This window comes from Pongo pygmaeus, chromosome 18, assembly GCF_028885625.2.
Source record: "Pongo pygmaeus isolate AG05252 chromosome 18, NHGRI_mPonPyg2-v2.0_pri, whole genome shotgun sequence".
Classification (NCBI taxonomy): domain Eukaryota; kingdom Metazoa; phylum Chordata; class Mammalia; order Primates; family Hominidae; genus Pongo; species Pongo pygmaeus.
Window position 1 is genome coordinate 35,968,225 of NC_072391.2, and position 21,070 is coordinate 35,989,294.

The 21,070-nt window shown below is 47.7% G+C and overlaps 1 protein-coding gene and 1 pseudogene across 1 annotated transcript; both read right to left on the minus strand.

Annotated features, from left to right (window-relative positions):
* Positions 1 to 8,816: 8,816 nt before the first annotated feature.
* Positions 8,817 to 9,767, minus strand: LOC129016323 (cell division cycle protein 27 homolog; the record flags this gene model as incomplete). Its single annotated transcript, XM_054455675.1, has 1 exon — positions 8,817 to 9,767. A coding segment is annotated over exon 1 (951 nt), but the record flags the coding sequence as incomplete, so codon positions are not given.
* A 314-nt stretch (positions 9,768 to 10,081) lies between these two features.
* Positions 10,082 to 13,443, minus strand: LOC129015134 (uncharacterized; annotated as a pseudogene).
* Between the last annotated feature and the right edge of the window lie 7,627 nt (positions 13,444 to 21,070).

Below are 21,070 nucleotides of genomic sequence, written 5' to 3' on the forward strand. Positions count from 1 at the left end.
GTCAGCCTCCCCAGTAGCTGGGACTACAGGCATGCACCACCACGTCTGGCTGATTTTGTATTTTTAGTGGAGACGGGGCTTCTCCATGTTGGTCAGGCTGGTCTTTAACTCCCGACCTCAGGTGATCCACACTCTGAGGCCTCCCGAAGTGCTGGGGTGGCAGACGTGAGCCACCGAGCCTGGCCTTCATTTTTCAATGTTTTTCCACAGACAGAGTATCATCATTTTGTTGCAACCCTCCTGACCTGGTGCCTCAAAGTGCTGGCATGACAGGCGTGAGCTACTGCGCCTGGACTCCGGGGAATGATTCACGACGACGACCGCTGTACTGATTCTTTCTTTCTTTCATTGATGATTTTTTTTATTATTGATTGATTGATTGATTTAGAGATGGAGTCTCAATCTGGGCGAGTTGAGGCGAGGCGAGGCGCAATGCTTTGGAAGCGGCAGCACAGCCTTCTAAAGCCCCATTCAAATGTACAAAGCCCCATTCCCTTCCTGGAGTTGGAGCTGATGCCTTCCATTGCCTTGGGCTTCTCTCCATTCAGAAGTTTTACAGGCGCAACCCCACCCAGAGGCTGGCTACGGCTGAGGATTACGGGGTGTGGTGGGGCTGGAAACTTGGTCCCCCATAGTTACAAGCTCAGCCAAGACATCCCCCGACCCCCATCGCTTGCTCACCCTTTGAGATCCCCTGCCTCCACCGCCTTGGAGGCTGACCTCTTACTTTAATTTCTGTCTTCCTTCCTTTCCTGCATTTGAGGAGGGGGTGGAGGAATGAGGTTGTGTGTGGGGAGGGGGTGCGGGGTGGGGACAGAGGGGAGCGTCCTAAGGGTTGATTTAGTGTCATGCCTCTTTCACCGCCACCACCGAAGATGAAAGCAACAATCAGCTAAATACCTCGTGTTCTCATCCATAAGTGGGAAGTTATAGATGAGAGTTCAGCGTGGGCAGAAGGAGGGGGACAAGAGACGCAGGAGCCTACTTGAAGGAGGAGGGGTGGAAGGATTGACAGCTTCAGGAGAAACCAAAACAAAACGAAACATGAAAACTGTCGAGTACTGCGCTGAGTGTCCGGGTGATGAAATCATCTGCACACTGAACCCCCCGTCAGAAGTTTACCTATGTAACAATCTTGCACATGTAAGCTTGAACAAGAAATGAAAGTTAGAGGAGAGAGGGAGAGAGGGAGTGAGAGAAGTGAAACGAAACACCACCTCCTTGACCTGAGCCAGGGGGTTTCCGGCCTTTTGGGGGAACATTCAGCGACAATGCAGTATTTGGGCCTGTTCTTTTTTTTTTCTTCATTTCTTTTTTTTGGACTGAGTCTCTCTCGTTCTGTCACCCAGGCTGTGGTGCAGTGGCGCTCTCTTGGCTCACTGAAACCTCTGCTTTCCGGGTTCCAGTGATTCTTCTTCGGTAGCTGGGATTACAGACGCGCACCACGACAGACGGCTAATTTTTCTATTTTTAGTGGAGACGAGGTTTCTCCATGTTGGCCGCGTTGGTATTGAACTCCTGACCTCAAGTGATCTGCATTCCTGTGCCTCCCAATGTGCTGGGATGACAGGCCTGAGCCGTAGGGATTTCAGCCTTTAGAAGCGCCCGCCCTGCCACCTTTCGCTGCGGCCTTATGCTCAGAATGATGTGTCCTCTCTGTCATAGTTTGGCTCTTTGAGTCCCCTATGCCATTGCACTGTAGCCTTGGCAGCAAGAGCGAAACACCTTCCCCCCATCTTCCCGTGCAAAAAATACATAAATAAATAAATAAAATCTGTACACATGACCTAAAAGTCTGTGTTCCCATGAGTGATTTCTAGTAAATGGCACTGTACACTGAACGCAGTGGATCACGTCTGTCATCCCAGCACTTTGGGAGGCCAAGGTGGTTGGGTCACGAGGTCAGGAGTTCAAGACCAGCCTAGCCAACATGGTGAAACCCCGTCTCTACTGAAAATATGAAACTGAGTCGGGCGCGGTGGGGCAGGCACCTGTAATCCCAGCTACTCCGGAGGTTGAGGCAGGAGAATCACTTGAACCTGGCAGGCGGAGGTTGCAGTGACCCGGGATGGCGCCACTGCACTACAGCCTGGGTGACAGAGTGAGACTCGGTCTCAAATAAATAGAAAGAAAGAAAGAAAGAAAGAAAGAAAGAAAGAAAGAAAGAAAGAAAGAAGGAAGGAAAGAAAGAAAGGAAGGAAGGAAGGAAGGAAGGAAGAAAGAAAGAAAGAAAGAAAGAAAAGAAAGAAAGAAAGAAAGAAAGGAAGGAAGGAAGGAAGGAAGAAAGAAAGAAAGAAAGGAAGGAAGAAAGAAAGAAAGAAAGGAAGGAAGAAAGAAAGAAAGAAAGAAAAGAAAGATAGAAAGAAAGAAAGAAGAAAGAAAGAAAGAAAAGAAGAGAAGAGAAGAAAACCAGAAAAGAAAGAGAAAATGATAGAAAAGGCACTGTATCACTACTGGGCTAGTACCTTCTCTCTTTCTGTCTGTATCTCTCTGTCTCTCTCTGTTTCTCTCTGTCTCTCTCTGTGTGTCTCTGTCTTTCTCTATCTGTCTCTTTCTCTGTCTGTCGGTCTCTTTCTTTCTCTCTATCTCTCTCTCGGCCTGTCTCACTGTGTCCGTCTTCTGTCTAACTCTCTTTCTCTGCCTGTCTCTCTCTCTCTCCCTCCCTGTCTGTTTCTCTCTCTCTCTGTCTCTCTCTTTCTGTCTGTTTCTCTCTGTCTGTCTCTGTTTCTCTCTGTTTCTCTCTGTCTGTCTGTGTTTTTCTTTGTCTGTCTCTTTCTTTTTCTGAGTCTCTCTGTCTGTCTCTCTCGCTCTCTCTCTCTGTCTCTCTCTCTGTACCTATCTTGTCTTACTCTCTTTCTCTACCCGTCTGTCTCTCTCTCTCTGTCTGTCCCTCTTCCTCCCTTTCTGTCTCTCTCTCTCTCTCGCTCTGTCTCTGTCTCTCTTTCTGTCTGTTTCTCTCTGTCTCTCTGTCTCATCTCTGTCTGCCTGTCTTTCTGTCTATCTCTGTCTGTCTCTCTCTGCCTGTCTCTCTCACTGTGTCTGTCTTCTGTCTTGCTCTCTTTCTCTGCCTGTCTGTCTCTTTCTCTCTCCCTACCTTTCTGTTCTCTCTTTCTCTGTCTCTCTTTCTGTCTGTTTCTGTCTGTTTCTCTCTGTCTGTCTCTTTCTCTGTCTGTCTCTCTCTTTCTTTTCTTTTTTTCACATGGAGTCTCACTGTGTCACCCAGGCTGGAGTGCAGTGGCGCCATCTCGGTTCACTGCAAGCTCCACCTCCCAGGTTCATGCCATTCTCCTGCCTCAGCCTCCCGAGTAGCTGGGACTATAGGCGCCCGCCACCAAGCTCAACTAATTTTTTGTATTTTTAGTAGAGACATGGTTTCACCGTGTTAACCAGGATGGTCTCGATCTCCTGACCTCGTGATCCACCCGCCTCAGCTTCCCAAAGTGCTGGGATGACAGGAGTGAGCTATCTCGCCCGGCCTGTCTCTTTCTTTCTTTCCTCTCTCTCTATGTGCCTAACTTCTGTCTTACTCTCTTTTTCCGCCTGTCGGTCTCTCTCTCTCTGTCTCCCTCCCTCCCTGTCTGTTTCTCTCTCTCTGTCCCTCTCACTCTCGCTCTCTCCGTCTCTCTCTCGCTGTTTCTCTCTGTCCGTCTGTCTGTCTCTTTATATCTCTCTCTTTCTCTCTGTCTCTGTCTCTCTCTCCCTCTGCCTGTCTCTCTCACTGTGTCTCTCTTCTGTCTTACTCTCTTTCTCTGCCTGCCTGTCTGTCTCTCTCTCCCCTTCTCTTTCTGTTTCTCTCTATCTCTCACTCTCTCTCTCCATCTCTCTCTCTGTCTGTTTCTCTCTGTCTGTCTCTGTCTTTCTCTGTCTGTCTGTCTCTGTCTCTCTCCCTCCCTGTCTGTCTGTTTCTCTCTCTTTCTCTATCTCTGTTTCTCTCTTTCTGTTTCTCTCTCTTTCTCTATCTCTGTATCTCTCTCTTTCTGTTTCTCTGTGTCCATCTCTTTCTCTGTCTCTCTCTTTCTTTCTGTCTGTCTCTCTCTCTCTGCCTGTCTCTCTCACTGTGACTGTCTTCTCTCTTACTCTTTCTCTCCCTGTCTGTCTCTCTATCCCTCCCTTTCTCTCTCTCTCTGTCTCTCTCTTTCTTTTTCTCTCTGTCTCTGTGTGTCTGTCTGTTTCTCTCTTTCTCTGTCTCTCTCTCTTTCTGTCTGTTTCCTCTCTGTCTGTCTCTGTCTGTCTCTCTCCCTCTGTCTCTCTCCCTCCCTATCTGTCTGTTTCTCTCTCTCTCTGTCTCTGTCTCTCTCTTTCTGTCTGTTTCGCTCTGTCTCTCTCTGTCCATCTCTGTCTTTCTATGTCTGTCTCTTTCTCTGTCAGTCTGTCAGACCCCCCACGCTGGACAGGGCCCTGCCCCTTCCACGAAAGTGAGAAGCACCTGCTTAGAGAGGCCGAGAGGAATCCAGACAGACAGGCCTTGCTAGGCTTTGCCACTCAGTGTATGATTTTGGGAGGTCGAGGCCGGGTCCCTACTTGGATGGAAGGGGCATTTTCAGACTTTTCTCTCTGTCACGTGTGGCGTCCCTACTTCTCGTATTTCCCTGATAAACTCCTCGACTCAAAAATACATGGTTAAGGCCGGGCGTGGTGGCTCACGTCTGTCATCCCAGAACTTTGGGAGGCCGAGGCAGGGGATCACGTGAGGTTGGGAGTTCGAGACCAGTCTTGCCACCATGGCAAAACCCCGTCTCTACTAAAAATACTAAACTGAGTCGGGCGCAGTGGGGTATGCGCCTGTAATGCCAGCTACTCGGGAGGCTGAGGCGGGAGAATCACTTGAACCTTGGAGGTGGAGGCTGCAGTGAGCCGAGATCGCGCCACTGCACTACAGCCCGGGCTGTAGAGTGAGACTCTGTCTCTAAACAAACAAATAAATAAATAAATAAATAAATAAATGCATTCTTTTCCATGCTGACTGACACTTGCAGACATCAGTTGTCTTTGGGCGTCATCTAGCGGCCACTGTTATTGAAAGTCTAAGTGACATGGAGGGATGTCTCGGAGACTTCACTGAGCCTGGGGCAACGGGTTTCTCTCTCTCCCTTCTGGAGGCCCCTCCCTCTCTCCCTGGTTGCCTAGGGAACCTCCACGCTGGCGGAGGCCCTATTGTTCTTTGATCAGCTCTTTAGTTTTCTTTGTGTGTTGGATTCTTCCATGAGCATAGACTCTTCTACTTGGGTTTTAGGAGGGGTCAGTTTAATTTTCAAGTCGCCCCCCTGCTGCCCCAACTACCCACGTTCCTTTATCTTCATTTAGTGAGTCAGTTAGGCAGGTTCTCCCCAACCCCCCGACCCCCGCCTCCCAATACCCTGCTTGGAAACCTTCCGGAGCCACCCCGCTGTGCCTCCGTCTTCTTTCCCCTTCCCCCACCCCTTACCGGCGATCTCATTCTTGCCAGGCTGACATTTGCAATGCTGGGAGTCAAGCCTCACTCAGTGGCCACCGTTTTTGAAGATGGGGGTGGCAGGGTCCCACTTCCCCGGAGGCAGCTCTGGCCGATGGCATAGCCCTTGACCCGCATGGGCAAGCGGGAGGGTCTGCTGTTTTGGGGTTTTTTTTCCCCACGTCCCTCCTCAGGCCTCCCTCCCTAAGAAAGCTTTACCCTGGATGGGTCTCAATCACCTTTTATCATGATGTTTTAGCTTCTCCGCCATCCAGCCAACATAGTTTCACAATGGGAATGGCGTCACAGCTCTAGTCTGGGCCTTCTTAGTATTTGCCTAAAATAGAAACGTTTTGTGAAAACTAATACTTTGCTCACTTAAGATTTCCAGGGACGGTGCCTTGGCCCGTGTTTGTTGTTTTGTTTTGTTTTGTTTTGTTCGTGTTTTTCCTTTTTCATATGTATTTCTTTTCAGGTGAAGTAGAAATCCCCAATTTTCAGGAAGACATATGTTTTCCCAAGACGTGTTAGCTGCTGTTTTCTCCTGTCGTTAACTAGCGCTTTTGTGAATCTCTCAACGTGTAGTGAGAGCCGGTTGATGTTTACTTCAGAACATCTTATTTTCTAGAAATCCGTAAGTGAATGCTGCTGCTGCTCTTTCTGCTGCTGCTCTTGTTGCTGTTGTTGTTTTCAAAGCACACCCCGGCCACCCTTTACAGAATCAAAAGCATTATAAAATATGTGTAATTATTTCCTGAGCATGCCCTTCCTCCTCCTCTCTCTGTCTCTCTGTCTGTCTCTGATAGATAGAAAGACTATCTATTTTGTTGTTAGAATAAAGTTGCTCAGTATTTCAAGTTACCTAAATACGTCAGCATTTAAACTCCTCCTACTAAAAGCTTGCCAATCTGAATAATCCTCCTTTAAACACAATTTTTGATATTGTTAAGGTTTTTAAGAATGTGACTCCTGTAGAATAGCTGAACAGACAATACACATTTAAAAAAGAACAGCACAAGGATCAACCAGACTTGGGAAAAAATCAAAAACAACACAAGCCTTATGAAGAACTGAGTTCTTAAAATATTATGGAGAGCATAGCTATTGGAAGAGAAGGCAATATTGGCAAGTTGATTGTTACATTTGTCAGCAAAAGCTAGCACTATTTTTTTTTGGCAATCTTTCAGGCACTGCAACTACTACTGCAAAATGAGATATAATCCATTAAACAACACATTCACAAATCAAAAAATATTTTAGTAATATAATGCTTCAGATTTAGAAGCAAATCAAGTGTTAAAACACAACTGCTATAATAATTAACCCCAAAGATAACCGTATCTGACAAAAAAGGTTTCACAGAGTTACGACTTCAGAATTATACTTTCTCTTGATATTTACTTATTTATTTTATTTTATTTTATTTTACTTATTACTTTTATTTTATTTTATTTTTTTTTCTTGAGACGGCGTCTCACTCTGTCGCCCAGGCTGGAGTGCAATGGCATAATCTTGGCTGACTGCAACCTCCACTTCCCAGGTTCAAGCGATTCTCCTGCCTCAGCCTCCTGAGTAGCTGGGACTACAGGCACCCACCACCATGCCCAGCTAATTTTTATACTTTTAATATAGACGGGGTTTCACCATGTTGGCCAGGATGGTCTCGATCTCTTGATGTGATCTGCCTGCCTTGGCCTCCCAAAGTGCTGGGATGACAGGCATGAGCCAACATGCCTGGCCTTCTCTTGATATTTAAACTTTTATGTCAGTCCAGAAAAATACAATAAATGTCAACAGTAAGTATGGTGTTGAGGCAGAAGTAGGACCAAACTTTTTCATATGTTATTCAGTTGATAACAATATGACCTGGGTAGTAATTTCCTATGTGTCTACTTATACACAAATACAAAAAAGTAAAACAGAGATACTGCTAAATAAAAGGGTACACTAAGTTCTTAATAGTAACTCAATAAACTGGAATACTGTCAAAAAGCAGCAACTAGTGAATTTTTCAGTGTTTTTTTCTATTATCCAATAAGTGAATTATGCTATTCCTTTCCAATTTCCCAAGCACTTTTTGTCCCAATCACCATTTCTGTGTTTGAAGAAAAAGTAACGAATCAAGTAACAAAACTAAACAAGCAAACAAACAAAACACAACTACAGTGTCTGCAAAAGTTTGGTAGAAGACTGAAACTGTTGAGTATAAGCATCTGGTATTCTATTATAATTAGTTAACTGAAGAGTTTGTTAAAGACATACATTTCATAAGAAAACATGTTAGTTTGAAGTTATTGACCAGTATGTACCATCCCTAAGTATTAGTAACCAAATTCATGACAATAAAGAGCTATCTAACAAGAAAAATTAGTGACTACCAGCACCATCAACAAGACTTTGTCTTTACACTTCATTCCCACTTACCGTGCATTATAATGTCTAGGACTGACTCTGATAGCATTTCAAAAACAAGCTAATGCTCTGTCCAATTCTTCAGTTAAGACAAACTCTCGCCCTAATAGACTATAGGCATAAGCATAATTTGGACCCACTTGGATAGCTCTCTGGAAGAATTTAATTGCAATATGATGTTCCCGCTGCAGACTGAAACAGTTCCCTGCAGCACACCAGGCCTCTGGCGAATTTTTATCCATGTCTGTTAAGTCTTTTGACAGAAATGAAAGAGCGACATCTTTTTGAAGATGCCAAAGTGTTGTAAAATAGATTTCCATGCCTTCGACTCTATAATTTTCAATCCTTCTAACCTCTGAGAATATTCTTTCAGCTTGCATGTACTCTGAAATTTTAAAATAGGCCCTTCCAATTTGGCACAGTACCCAACCAGTATTGTAGTGGTGAGAAGGTAGATGGCTCAAAATATTTATAGCTTCTTTGCAGTAGTATGAACACAAAGCTAAATAACCTTCCCCCTTTCACTAAGAAGGCTCATGAAGCCTTCTGCTGCTGCTTTTTGTAGATTAAAAGCCTGAATCTTATGTGTGATTCTGGATATTTTCTCTTCTGAATTGATGGAAGAGTCCAATTTTGTAATTTCCAGGTTGTCATTTATATTGGGTTGAGTTATTCCTCCTTTATTAGTTTTACTTTTTGTTTTTCTGTTTGGGGTTTTAGGTGGAAACTTCATTTTTAATTTCTTCCTATTCTATTTGGTTGTGGAACTGTCACTAGTAAAGAGTCATGAAGTTTTTCGATGCAGTGCATTTGGGGGAGATGTCATAGTGGGGCTCATTACCTGAGGTGTTGTACTTATTTATGGACCAGAACTTTCTGTTTGTGAAATAATTGGAGTTACCTCTCAGCTATTTCCACTCTGCGAGAAGACAGACTTTTCTCCAGTTTGGCCAATTCCGGCAACAGACTTTTTTGAAGGGGCTCCGGTGGATGGCACATCAATTACAGAAAGTGTATTAGTGTAGTTTTGTAAATAAGATCCATCTCCAGGACTTGGGGTTTCTAATGGCAAAATCCCAAAACTTAGGTTTAATGGACTAAGAGCTGCTAGTCCTGTTAATAAACTTTGACCAGTTTTTGGTTTATTTTGAACCTGTTTAGATAATATGGAAGTTCCTGTTCCCAGTGGGACAGTATCAGGTGAAATTACAGCTGAATCAATAGAAGACAGTGGGGAATCTGTATTCAAGGAGTACTTTGAATTGGAAGATTCTGAATTCAATCTGTTTAATTCACTTGTGTCCTGGGGTGTTTCCATAAGAACGGTCTCAGGCTGTCTGTGACATAAACTGTGATTAGGTACTTGTGTTGTGCAAGAGTTGGGCAGACAGTTGCTAAAGTTCTGTAAAGATATGAATTTAAATGTTTGGTCAGGATCTGGTTTTTCACCTATTTCACATAATGATTCAAAGGGATACCAGAGGAAAGGATTTAAACTAAGTCTCTTTTGGTAACATTCTGATCCTTTGGCAAGCCGATCAGTCTTGCAATATACATGTCCCAACAATGGAAGAGGAAAGCAAGCTGAATCACCAAACTCAGTAACAATATCATCATGGCTTTTCTGCTTATTAAACACTCCACCAGATAAGATTTGTTCCCAGTCTGCAAGCTTACTGAGATCAACACAACATTTTGCAAGCAGGTATTTGCATTGCGGTGTAGGACAACTGTGTCTTTTCAAGAGTCTATACACTTTATAGGCCTTTTCTGGGCGGCAAGAACAGGTCGCCATTAAAAACAAGGCTTCTTCTGAGTGTACTTCTGCATAAAGGCGTTCTGTGAGGAAAACCCCATCTCGGTAAGCATAGTGGCTTAGTGCTTGCCATATAGCATCCTGGACGGGTTCCTGCAGCACGGTCATCCTCGAGGCTCAGGCCCAATTTCTGCAGTGCCTCAGGCAACCCCCCACCCCACCCACCCCTCTCCCCCGTGTAGCGGCTCCGGCCCCGCCAGCCTCGGCTCATTTAAATTCACTAGTTACCTGGGGATGGGGGAGGCCGAGCCAGAATGACTTCTTTATCCTGCGGACTCTGGAAAGCCCGGCCCCTTGTGATCCATTGCAAAGCGAAAGTCACCTCATGTTTGGAAAACGGATCCGCTCCCAAGTTCAGTGGAGAGATGTGGCATGTAGGACGAAGGACTCTCTTCCTTCTGATTTGGTCTGCACGGTGGGTCCTAGGGCTGGAGCTCTTTCTGTGCAGACCGCTGACTCCCTCTACCTTGGGTTCCATCGGCCTCACCCTGGGACACGGGCCTTGGCAGATTCTGGCCCTTCCTGGCCCTTAAGTCGCTGTCAGAAACCCCATCTCGTGTTCGGATGCCCCGAATAACTGTGGCTCGTACCTCTCTGGAAACATTGGAAATCTCTCCTCTACACATGGTCACCTAAAACCCCAGGAGCTCAAGACACACGTCCGCCATCCACCTCACTGCTTTCGGGAGAGAATGCTGAGAGTCTCTTGCCGAATCTCTCTTGACTTGAGTTCTTCATGGGTGTGTGGTTAAGACGTAGTGAGACCAGATGTATTAACTCAGGCCAGGTGCTGGTGTCTCACGCCTGTAACCCCAACACTTTGGGAGGTCGAGGCTGTAGGATCCCTTGAGAAATCACCTAACCATGGGGAGGTTGAGGCTGCAGTGAGTGAGCCATAATGGTGTCACTGCACTCCAGTCTGGATGAAAGATAGAGTGAGGCCCTGTCACAGGCAGGCAGGCAGGCAGGCAGACAGACAACAGCCGTATTATGTTCTTCTCAGGGTAGGAAGCAAAAATAACAGAATACAGTGCTTAATTTCTTTTTTTGGGGGGGGAAGGAGTTTTACTCTTGGTGCCCATGCTGGAGTGCGATGACACCATCTCGGCTCACCACAACCTCCACCTCCCGTGTTCAAGTGATTCTCTTGCCTCAGCCTCCTGAGTAGCTGGGATTACAGGCATGTGCCACCACACCCGGCTGATTTTGTATTGTTAGTAGAGACAGCATTTCTCCACGTGGGTCAGGCGGGTCTTGAACTGGCCACCTCATGTGATCTGCCCACCTCGGCCTCCCAAAGTGCTGGGATGACAGGTGTGAGCCATTGTGCCCAGCCAGCTACGTTTTCTTTTAAATTTTCAATTTTAATCTATTTATTATTATTATTATTATTATTTTGAGACGAAATCTCACTCTGTTGCCCAGACTGGAGTGCAGTGGCATGATGTCGGCTCACTGCAAGCTCTGCCTCCCGGGTCCACCCCATTCTCCTGTCTCAGCCTCCCAAGTAGCTGGGACTACAGGCGCCCGCCACCACGCCTGGCTAATTTTTTGTATTTTGAGTAGAGACGGGTTTTCACTGTGGTAGCCAGGATGGTCTCAATCTCCTGACCCCCGTGATCCGCCCACCTCGGCCTCCCAAAGTGCTGGGATTACAGGTGTGAGTCACCTTGCCCGGCCTATTTATCTATTTATTAACTTTGAGTCCAGGTTCTGAAACCAGTTAGTTTTTGTATTTTTTTAGAGACGAGGTTTCACCATGTTGCCAAGGCTTGGATCGAGGGATCCACCTTCCCTCGCCTCCCAAAGTGTGGAGATGACAGGCGTGAGCCTACCGCACCCGGCTCCCCCCTTCCCCCCGAGCTTATCACTCAGGTGCCCGAGGCCCAGCGGTGGTGTGTGTTTCCCATCCCCAGCGCCCCCTCCTCCGGTCACCGCCATGGTGTCCGCGAGTGGGTCCTGAGGGAGCTTGTTGGTGTGGCGGTCAAGGCGGTTGAGTGAGATGCACCCCTGCCATGCAGGGAAGGGCGCCGCCTGGTCTGGTGAGTGCAGGTCCCCTGCTTCCCTCTGGCGGGTTCGCGTGGGGCGTGTTAATGATCGCGGTGGGCTGGGGCAGGTGATGCCTGTGCCGGCCGGCTGCTGAGGGGCTACCGTTCTGCCTTCCACAGGTTGTGTGTGGGTTTACTTGGAGGTGCTTTGCCTGGGAGATAGGAGGCGGGTGGACGGGGAGTCCTTACAGGATTGCACGCACATGCAGCGGAGAGGTCCCCAGCCCAGACCGCGAAGGCTCAAGGTTGCCCCACGCAGATTTTTCCTGGTACCGCAAGCCTCCTCCCTTCCCCAGGCATCCCTGAGCACCTCTGCGGGCCCGACGAGGGGCGACTGGCGGGTGGGTAGTGTGACACACCCTCAGTGAGAAAGCCTTCTCTAGCGAACCGAGAGGTGTGCCTTTGGGGTACCGGATCCCCCAGCCTGCCGCCTCTCTCTGCGTTATGGTAGCACTGCCATGGCGACTCGCCTGCAGAGGACACTCCTCCGCTTCCCCGTCGATGGGGTGAGGGGGGAAGAGAGAGGGTTCCCCGGCCTCCGCGGTGGGGACCGAGGGCAGCTCATTGCCTACTGTGTGGCCCACGCCTCTTCCTTCTGAGTCGGTGCGCGAGCGGTGGCTGTGCCCGGCATTCCGTCCGGTGCGTGACCCGCTCCACTGCGAGCTGGCTCTTGGCCTGCTCCCCTGTGGAGCAGCGACCGTGCCGATGACCGCATTTGTGTGGCACGGGGTTGGGCCGCCTGGCCATGGGAAGCATCCCAAGTAGGGGGCACGTCATTCTCCCAGAGCTTGACCGGGTTGGAGGATGGACGAGAAATGAGCAACGTGGCCCTGGCGTTGTGTTTGTGGCTGAGGTTGCTTTGGGGTCCCAATGGCAGGACCTGGGGCTCATGAGGCGGGTCTTGGTGAGTGCCGAGGGCCGTCTGGAGTCCTAGGTTGGGAGCTGTGGGACATCCCTCGTGCCTGTGGTGGTGGGATCCCGTGGCCGTGTTTTCCTGGTGGCCCGGCCGTGCCCTGAGGTTTCTCCCCGAGCCGCCCCTCTGCGGGCTCCCTGGTGCCCTTGCCCTCGCAGTCCCTGGCCTTGCCTGTCTGTGCCCCCCTCCCTGCCCACTGATCCTTTCTCCCTGAACGGCTCACCAGCTTAGGCTGTGGTGGCCCCGTCTGGGACTAAACCCAGCTCCCCCTTGTGGGGCGCTGCCACCCGCCACTGTTTGGCCTGTTGTCAGTGTCTCTGGGCGCACGCCTTTGGGACCAGATCGGCGGCGCCCCGCATGGGCGTGCTGGGCACCTGGAGGGTTTGGGGTAGGCCTGCAGCACGCACGAGGAAGAGGGTTCTGGGGGCTGGACGCAATGGCGGTGGCGGTGGGGGAGCCGCGGGCCCACTGAAGGCCAGTCGGCCGCTCTAGGTGCTGCACTGTGCCACCTTCGTGCTCGGAGGCCACTGGCAGTGAGATCCCGGGCACCGCGGTCCACCTCTCGTTTGCTGCCCAAATGTCGGGGCCATCCCGTGCCTGCCGCATGCGAATGGCCGCCAGTCCCTCGCAGCTGCCGTGCACGGGTCGGGCGGTCTGCCTCCTCGCACGTGGGCATGAAGGGTCGGGAGTGGTGATCCCGTGGAGGGGTGTTGTGTCGTGTGGGTGGATGGGATGTCCGGTTCGCCACCCCACCGCCCCCTCCCACTGCCCCGCACTGTTCCCTCCCTCTCACACACCACGTCGCCCTCCCTGCCATGCCCATCCTCGCAACTGGGACTCTGGGCTCATCCTCGCGAGGCCCAGAGGCCACTTTCTACCTACATGGTTGATCCTACCAGAATCATATGCTTGTCTCAAAGATTAAGCCATACATGTCTAAGTATGCAGGGCCAGTACAGTGAAACTGTTAATGGCTCATTAAATACGTTATGGTTCTTTTGGTTGCTTGCTCCTCTCCTACTTGGAAAACTGTAGTAATTCTAGAGCTAATACACGCTGAGGGGTGCTGACTCCCTTCACGGGGAAGATGTGTGCATTTGTCAGATCAAAACCAACTGTGTCAGCCCCTCTCCTGCCCCGGCCGGGAGGGTCGGGTGCCGATGGCTTTGTTGACTCTAGATAACCTCAGGCCAATCGCACGCCCCCAGTGGCAGCGATGACCCAGTTGAACGTTTGCCTTATCAACTTTTGATGGTAGTCCCTGTGCCTACCATGGTGACCACGGGTGACGGAGAATCAGGGTTCGATTCTGGAGAGGGAGCCTGAGAAACGGCTACCACATTCAAGGAAGGCAGCAGGCGCACAAATTACCCACTCCCCACCCGGGGATGTAGTGATGAAAAATAACAATACAGGACTCTTTCGAGGCGCTGTAATTGGAATGAGTCCACTTTAAATCCTTTAATGAGGATCCATTGGAGGGCAAGTCTGGTGCCAGCAGCCGCGGTAATTCCAGCTCCAATAGCGTATATTAAAGTTGCTGCAGTTAAAAAGCTCGTAGTTGGATCTTGGAAGCGGGCGGGTGGGCGAGTCAGGGCCTGTCCCCACCCCTTGCCTCTCGGCGCCCCCTCGATGCTCTTAGCTGAGTGTCCCGTGGCCCAAAGCGTTTGCTTTCAAAAAGTTAGAGTTTTCAAAGCAGGCCCGAGCCGCCTGGATACCGCAGCTAGGAATGATAGAATAGGACAGCGGTTCTATTTTGTTGGTTTTTGGAACTGAGGCCATGATTAAGAGGGACGGCCGGGGGCATTCTTATTGCACCGCAAGAGGTGAAATTCTTGGACCGGCGCAGTTTGGACCAGAGCTAAAGCATTTGCCAAGAATGTTTTCATTAACCAAGAACGAAAGTCGGAGGTTCCAAGATGATCAGATAGCGTCGTAGTTCCTACCATAAATGATGCCGACTGGTGATGCAGCAGCGTTATTTCCATGACCTGCTGGGCAACTTCCAAGGAACCATTCTTTGGGTTTTTGGGTTTCTGGGGGAGTATCATTGCAAAGCAGAAACTTAAAGGAATTGGTGGAAAGGCACCACCAGGAGAGGAGCCTGCAGCTTAATTTGACTCAACACGGGAAATATCACCTGGCCTGGACACGGACAGGTTTAACTGATAGCTCTTTCTCGATTCCATGGGTGGTGGTGCATGGCCTTAGTTGATGAAGTGATTTGTCTGGTTAATTCTGATAATGAACAAGACTGTGGAATGCTAACTAGTTGCATGACCCCCGAGCTGTCGGCATCCCCCAACTTCTCAGACGGACAAGTGGTGTTCAGCCACCCGAGATTGAGCAATAACAGGTCTGTGATGCCCTTAGATGTCCGGGGCTGCATGTGCGCTACACTGACTGGCTCAGTGTGTGCCTACCCCATGTGGCAGACGCGGGTAACCTGTTGAACCCCATTGGTGATGGTGATCGGGGATTGCAATTTTTCCCCATGAACGAGGAATTCCCAGTAGGTGCGGGTCATAGGCTTGCATGAAGTCCCTGCCCTTTGTGCACACTGCTGGTAGCTACTACTGATTGAATGGTTTAGTGAGGCCCTCGGATTGGCCCCGCTGGATCAGCCCATTGCCCTGGCGGAGCACTGAGAAGACAGTTGAACTTGACTATCTAGAGGAAGTAAAAGTCACAACAAAGTTTCCGTAGGTGAACTTGCAGAGGGATCTTTAATGGAGAAGAGTGAAACCGGGGAGGCACCACCACGTCTTTCTTCCTTGGCCGACCATGTTCCCCATGTGGTGCGTGTGTGGGCGGGGTCGTGCCCTTTGTTGGTGGCACAGCCCTGCCTGTCCCAAGAGCTGGAGAACTAGGGAGGGAGAGGGGGGAAGAGAGAGACATTCGTGTGGGGACGAAACCATGTGTGCGTGTTGTGGGGTGGGCTGGATGGCTCGCCAGCCTGATGAGCAGCATGGAGCAGTCCCCTGCCGTGGCCCCCACATGTGTGTCAGCGGGTGCGGGAGTGGTTCTTGGTGTCACGGCAGGGTAGGGGTCTCGGTGCCCTTCCTGCTGGGGCCATCGTCCTGCCCTGACACTCTGGCTCGGCCCCATCCCACCTGCTCCCGTCGGGGCCAGCCGGGTTCCCATCGCTGCCGCTGCTGCCATCATCGCCTCTGCCACATCGCACCACGGGGCCCAGCCCAGCCCCCTGGCTCTCCCCAGTCTTCCTGCTAGGGCATCTCGAGGGTAGGAGGCTGGACGCCTGTCACCCCTCCTCATCCTCCCCTGCCGTACGGGTACCTAGCGTGTTCTGGTGTGGAGGTTTAAGGACCCCATGGGGGGGTCACCTATCCGCCTGTGGGTCGGGTGCGGTGGGTCCGCGGAGGAGTCCTTTCGGGAGGGGCTGGCCCCTCTCTCGCCTCATCAGCCAAATCCGTTACCCCGGCCAGCTGGGGCCGCGCCACACTTGCGTGTCGCCACTGATGCTGGCTGGGGCTTTACCCAGCGGCTGTCATGCCATCGTGCGTGTGTCGCGTGTGTGGCGTGTGCCCCATGCTGTGGGGGCGGGAACTCCCAGTGCCCATGGGGCGGTGTCAGAATTCGCCCCCCTCTGTAGTTGGCATCCCCTCCCTGTGTTGCGAAAACTTCCGACCCCTCTCTGGAGTCTCGTCCCATTGCTGTCTGACCAGCCGGCCTGAGGTAATCCCTCTGGGGGACGTGCTGTGCCAGGAGGGCCTCCCGTTGTTGGGAGCACCCTCGCCAAATTGACCATGTATGACTTTTAGAAGTGGATCACTAGGCTCCTGCGTCGATGAACAACGCAGCTAGCTGTGAGAATTAATTTGAATTGCCGGGAATAGGGTGGGGGAGCACGTCCCAGTGGCCGTGGTTTACCGCCCGCCACTGGTGGCAGCCTGGCGACATGCTGACCACCACCCCTCCTCCCCAACACCGCTCCGAGGCTACATCCTTCTCACCCGCCCGCCCCCCACCCGCCTGGCGTGTGTCGTGGTGTGTCCAGGGCCGGAAGCCTGCCACTCGGCCAGTCTGGCAGGGCTTGTGACCATGGTCCCAGGGTTCGCTTGTCCCTGGTGGTGACCCGCTGGAAGCTGCAGTGTCATCCGCCATCATGCGCTCACCTCCAGCTCTCGGCCAGGTGGTTCCTGGGGCCCCGTCCGGAGCTTCGACGTTGGGGCGGGGTGGTGCCACCGCATCCTTGGACCCGGCCCCCACCACCATTTAGTACGTAGGCAATCCCATGTAACTTAGCAAAGCTAGCAAGTCCCTAGACTTGGCGCAGCCACTGTAGGTGTGGTCTCCCAGTAGCATCGTTAACATCAATTGTAATTGGTAGGCAGTCACTTAGTTTCACATTTTATTACACGAGTTATACAAATGTGTAAAAAAAATACTGTTTTAATAAAAGGGAGTAAAGGATAATATGAGTAATATTCACAATCTCTAGTTGGAAGAGGTAGTGTTTTCTCAGAAATGATGCATTCCTGGAGCAGGGTCATTTTGTGTTTGGTTTGTTAAACATCTATTTCCATTTTGACAAACCACTGGAAAAGCCCAGCTTCACAAGAACTCTCCATGAGAATGATCACACAAAAGAACACTCATAACACAAAATCAAAACAAGGTTGGTCCGGGATTCACATTAAAGGCTCATTATCAAGTTTTCTTTGAAGAGATAAAGTACACAAAGTTACTTTTATGTGATGGAAAACAGAGAGAAAGAGTAAATGAAACAATAAATGTTAAGCAACAACAGTGAAAACCAAGCTGTGGAAAAAAATGAATGGAATTGTTTTGTTTGGTATTGATTTCCTATCCTGATATCAGAAAGTATGGGAAAGAACAAAGCACATTTTTTTGAGACAAATAGAACATAAAAGAAATGAATGTTAAAGACTATTTTACAGTGGTAACAAAACTATCTGTGCCTTGTTTTTTCCCTTTAAAAATACGATTTTGTACAATTACATTTATACAATTATTGAAATAAAATTGTAAAGATGGAGAACAGACTACGGGGTTGCCAAGAGGAAGGGGTGGAGGAAAACGTGTCAGAGTGTCAGCAAAGATCACAAGTTGGAGCCTGGTGGTGAGGCTACAGTTCTGTATCTTGACTGTGGAAGTGGTAGTTACAGAGATCTACACCACATAAAAATGCACAGAACATATGCACACACATACAAAAATGAATGCATACAAAACGGTTGCGATCTGAGTAAGCTTTCTGAATTGTGCCTATGTCAGTTTCCAGGTTTTGATAATGCTCTATGCCTATGCGAGGTGTCACCATTGGAATTAGTGAAGAGTACCTAAGACATCCCTGTACCTTTTGCAACTTCCTGTGAATCTATAATTATTTCAAAAGAAACTTGAAAGTCATAGCAGACTTTCACTTCAAAGAGGAAAAAACCTGAAGATTAATGAAATTGTTGAAGAACATCAAATACTCAATAATCTGTATGAGAGCTGTATTCTGTCCACTCACACCACAGCTGTCATTTAGCCTTTTCCTGACATGCCCTGGAGAACTTGAGCTCCTCTTGGATTGCCAAGGCTGATAGTGTTTATTTGTAACTAACTTTGCACTGGGCCCCCAAAAAATGAAAAGTGATTGAATAATCATTTATAATAACAACTAGAAATTTTACTTATAAAGAGACAATACTAGTAACAAATTTAAATATTTAGGGTAAAGAATAGGATCTTCGTAAGACAATACTGGCAAAATTTAAAAAGAAAAAATAAGGAATCAGAAACATAAGTAGTTCAGTATTGTGGAACATTTCTGGATCTGAGAAGCAAAAGAACACAGATTGTATTGCGTTTCTGCTCCAAACCTGATGAATCACCTTAGGTGTGTTTTGCTTCTGTGCCAAAACTGCTGAATCACCTTAGGCAATGCATGCCCTTTCCCGGAGTCTGTTTTCTTTTCTACGAAATAAAGTGAGCTAGGTCATCCCCAAGGTCCCCCAAATATTCACATTTTCGGCTCCACATGAACTTCAGTTGAATTGCTATTTTCAATGTGGATAATACATGTGGGCTGCACCACAAGTAGTGTGTCTAAATGCTCATGTTTGTCCTAAAAACTAATTATGAGTAGTTTGGAAATTCTGTTGTTGTAGAATCTGCAAAGGGATATTTGTGAGTGCTTTGAGGCCATGGTGAAAAAGGAAATACCTTCACATAAAAACTATAAAGAAGGTTTCTGAGAAACTGCTTTGTGATGTCTGCTTTCATCTCACAGAGTTAAACGTTTCATTCCTTTGATCAATCTGGAAACTCTGTTCTTGTACAATCTGCAAAGTGATATTTGTGAGTGCTTTGAGGTCTGTGGTGAAAAAGGAAATACCTTCAGATAAAAACTAGACAGAAGCTTTCTGAGAAACTACTTTGTGACGTGTGCATTCATCTCACAGAGTTAAACCATTCTTTTGATTGAAAAGCTTGGAAATGGTGTCCTTATAGAATCTGTAGAGGGATATTTGTGAGCGCTTTGAGGCCTATGGTGAAAAAGGAAATATCTTAACATAAAAACTAGAAAGAAGGTTTATGAGAAACTGCTTTGTGATGTATGCATTCATCTCACAGAGGTAAATGTTTCTTTTCATTGAGCAGATTGGAAACTCTGTTCTTGTAGGATCTGCAAAGGGATATTTATGAGCAGTTTGAGGCCTATGGTGAAAAAGGAAATATCACCACATAAAAACTTGACAGAATTTTCTGAGAAACTTCTGGTTATGAGTGCATTCATCTCACACAGTTGAAATATTCTTCAGATTGAGCAGTTTGGAGACAGTATTTTTGTAGAATTGGCAAAGGGATATTTCTGAGCACTTGGAGGCCAATGGTGAAAAAGGAAATATCTTCACATAAAAACTAGACAGAAGCTTTCTGAGAAACTTTTTTGTGATGTGTGCATTCATCTCAGAATGGAACCATTCTTTTGATTGAGTAGTTTGGTAACAGTCTTTTTGTAGAATGTGAAAAGGATATTTGTGAGCGCTTTGAGGCATATGGTGAAAAAGGAAATAGCTTCACATAAAAACTAGAAAGGAGATTTCTGAGAAACTGCTTTGTGATGTGTGAATTCATCTCACAGAGTTGAACCTTTCTATTGATTGAGCATTTTGGAAGCAGTCTTTTTGAAGAATCTGCAAAGGGATATTTTTGAACACTTCGAGGCCTACGGTGAAAAAGGGAATATCTTCACATGAAAACTAGACAGAAGCTTTCTGAGACACATCTGTGTGCTGTGTGCACTCATCTCACAGAGTTGAACCATTCCTTTGATTGAGCAGTTTGGAAACCGTCTTTTTGTAGAATATGCAAATGGATATTTGTAGTGCTTTGAGGTCTATGGTGAAAAAGGAAATATCTTCACATAAAAACCAGACAGAAGGTTTCTGAGAAACTGCTCTGCAATGTGGGCATTCATCTCACAGAGGCAAACGTTTCCTTTCATTTAGCAGATTGGAAACTCTTTTCTTTTAGAATCTGCAAAGGGGTATTTTTGAGCAGTTTGAGGCTTATGGTGAAAAAGGAAATATCATTGCATAAAAACTTGACAGAAGTTTCTGAGAAACTTCCTGGCTACGTGTGCATTCATCTCACAGAGTTGAACCATTCTTTTGATTGCACAGTTTGGAAACAGTCTTTTTGTACAATCTGCAAAGGGATATTTCTGAGCTGTTTGAGACCTAAGGTGAAAAAGAAATATCTTCCTATAAAAACTAGACAGAAGCATTCTTAGAAACTACTTTGTGATGTGTCCATTCATCTCACAGAGTTGAAACTTTGTTTGATTAAGCAGTTTGGTAACAGTATTATTGTAGCATCTGCAAAGGTATATTTGTGGTCCCTTTATGGCCTATGGTGAAATAGGAAATATCTTCACATAAAAACTAAACAGTAGATTTCTGAGAAACTTCTCTGTGATGCATGCTTTCATTTCACAGAGTTGAACATTTCCTTTGATTGAGCATATTGGAAACAGTCTTTTTGTACAACCTGCAAATGGATATTTGGAATGCTTTGAGGCCTACGGTGGAAAAGGAAATATCTTCACATAAAAATTAGACGGAAGCATTCTGAGAAACTTCTTTGTGACATTTGCATTCATCTCACACAGCTGAACATTTGTTTGATTGAAGATTTGGAAACAGTCTTTTTGTAAAATCTACAAAGGGATAATTGTGAACCCTTTGAGACCTATGGTGAAGTAGGAAATATCTTCATGGAAAAACTACACAGAAACATTCTGAGAAACTTTTTTGTGATGGGTGCATTCATCTCACAGAGTTGAAGCTTTCTTTTGCTAGAGCAGTTTGGAAACAGTCCTTTGTAGAATCCCCAAAGGGATAATTCTGAGCCCATTGAGGCCTTTAGTGATATAGGAAATATCTTCACATAAAAGCTAGACAGAAGCTTTCTGA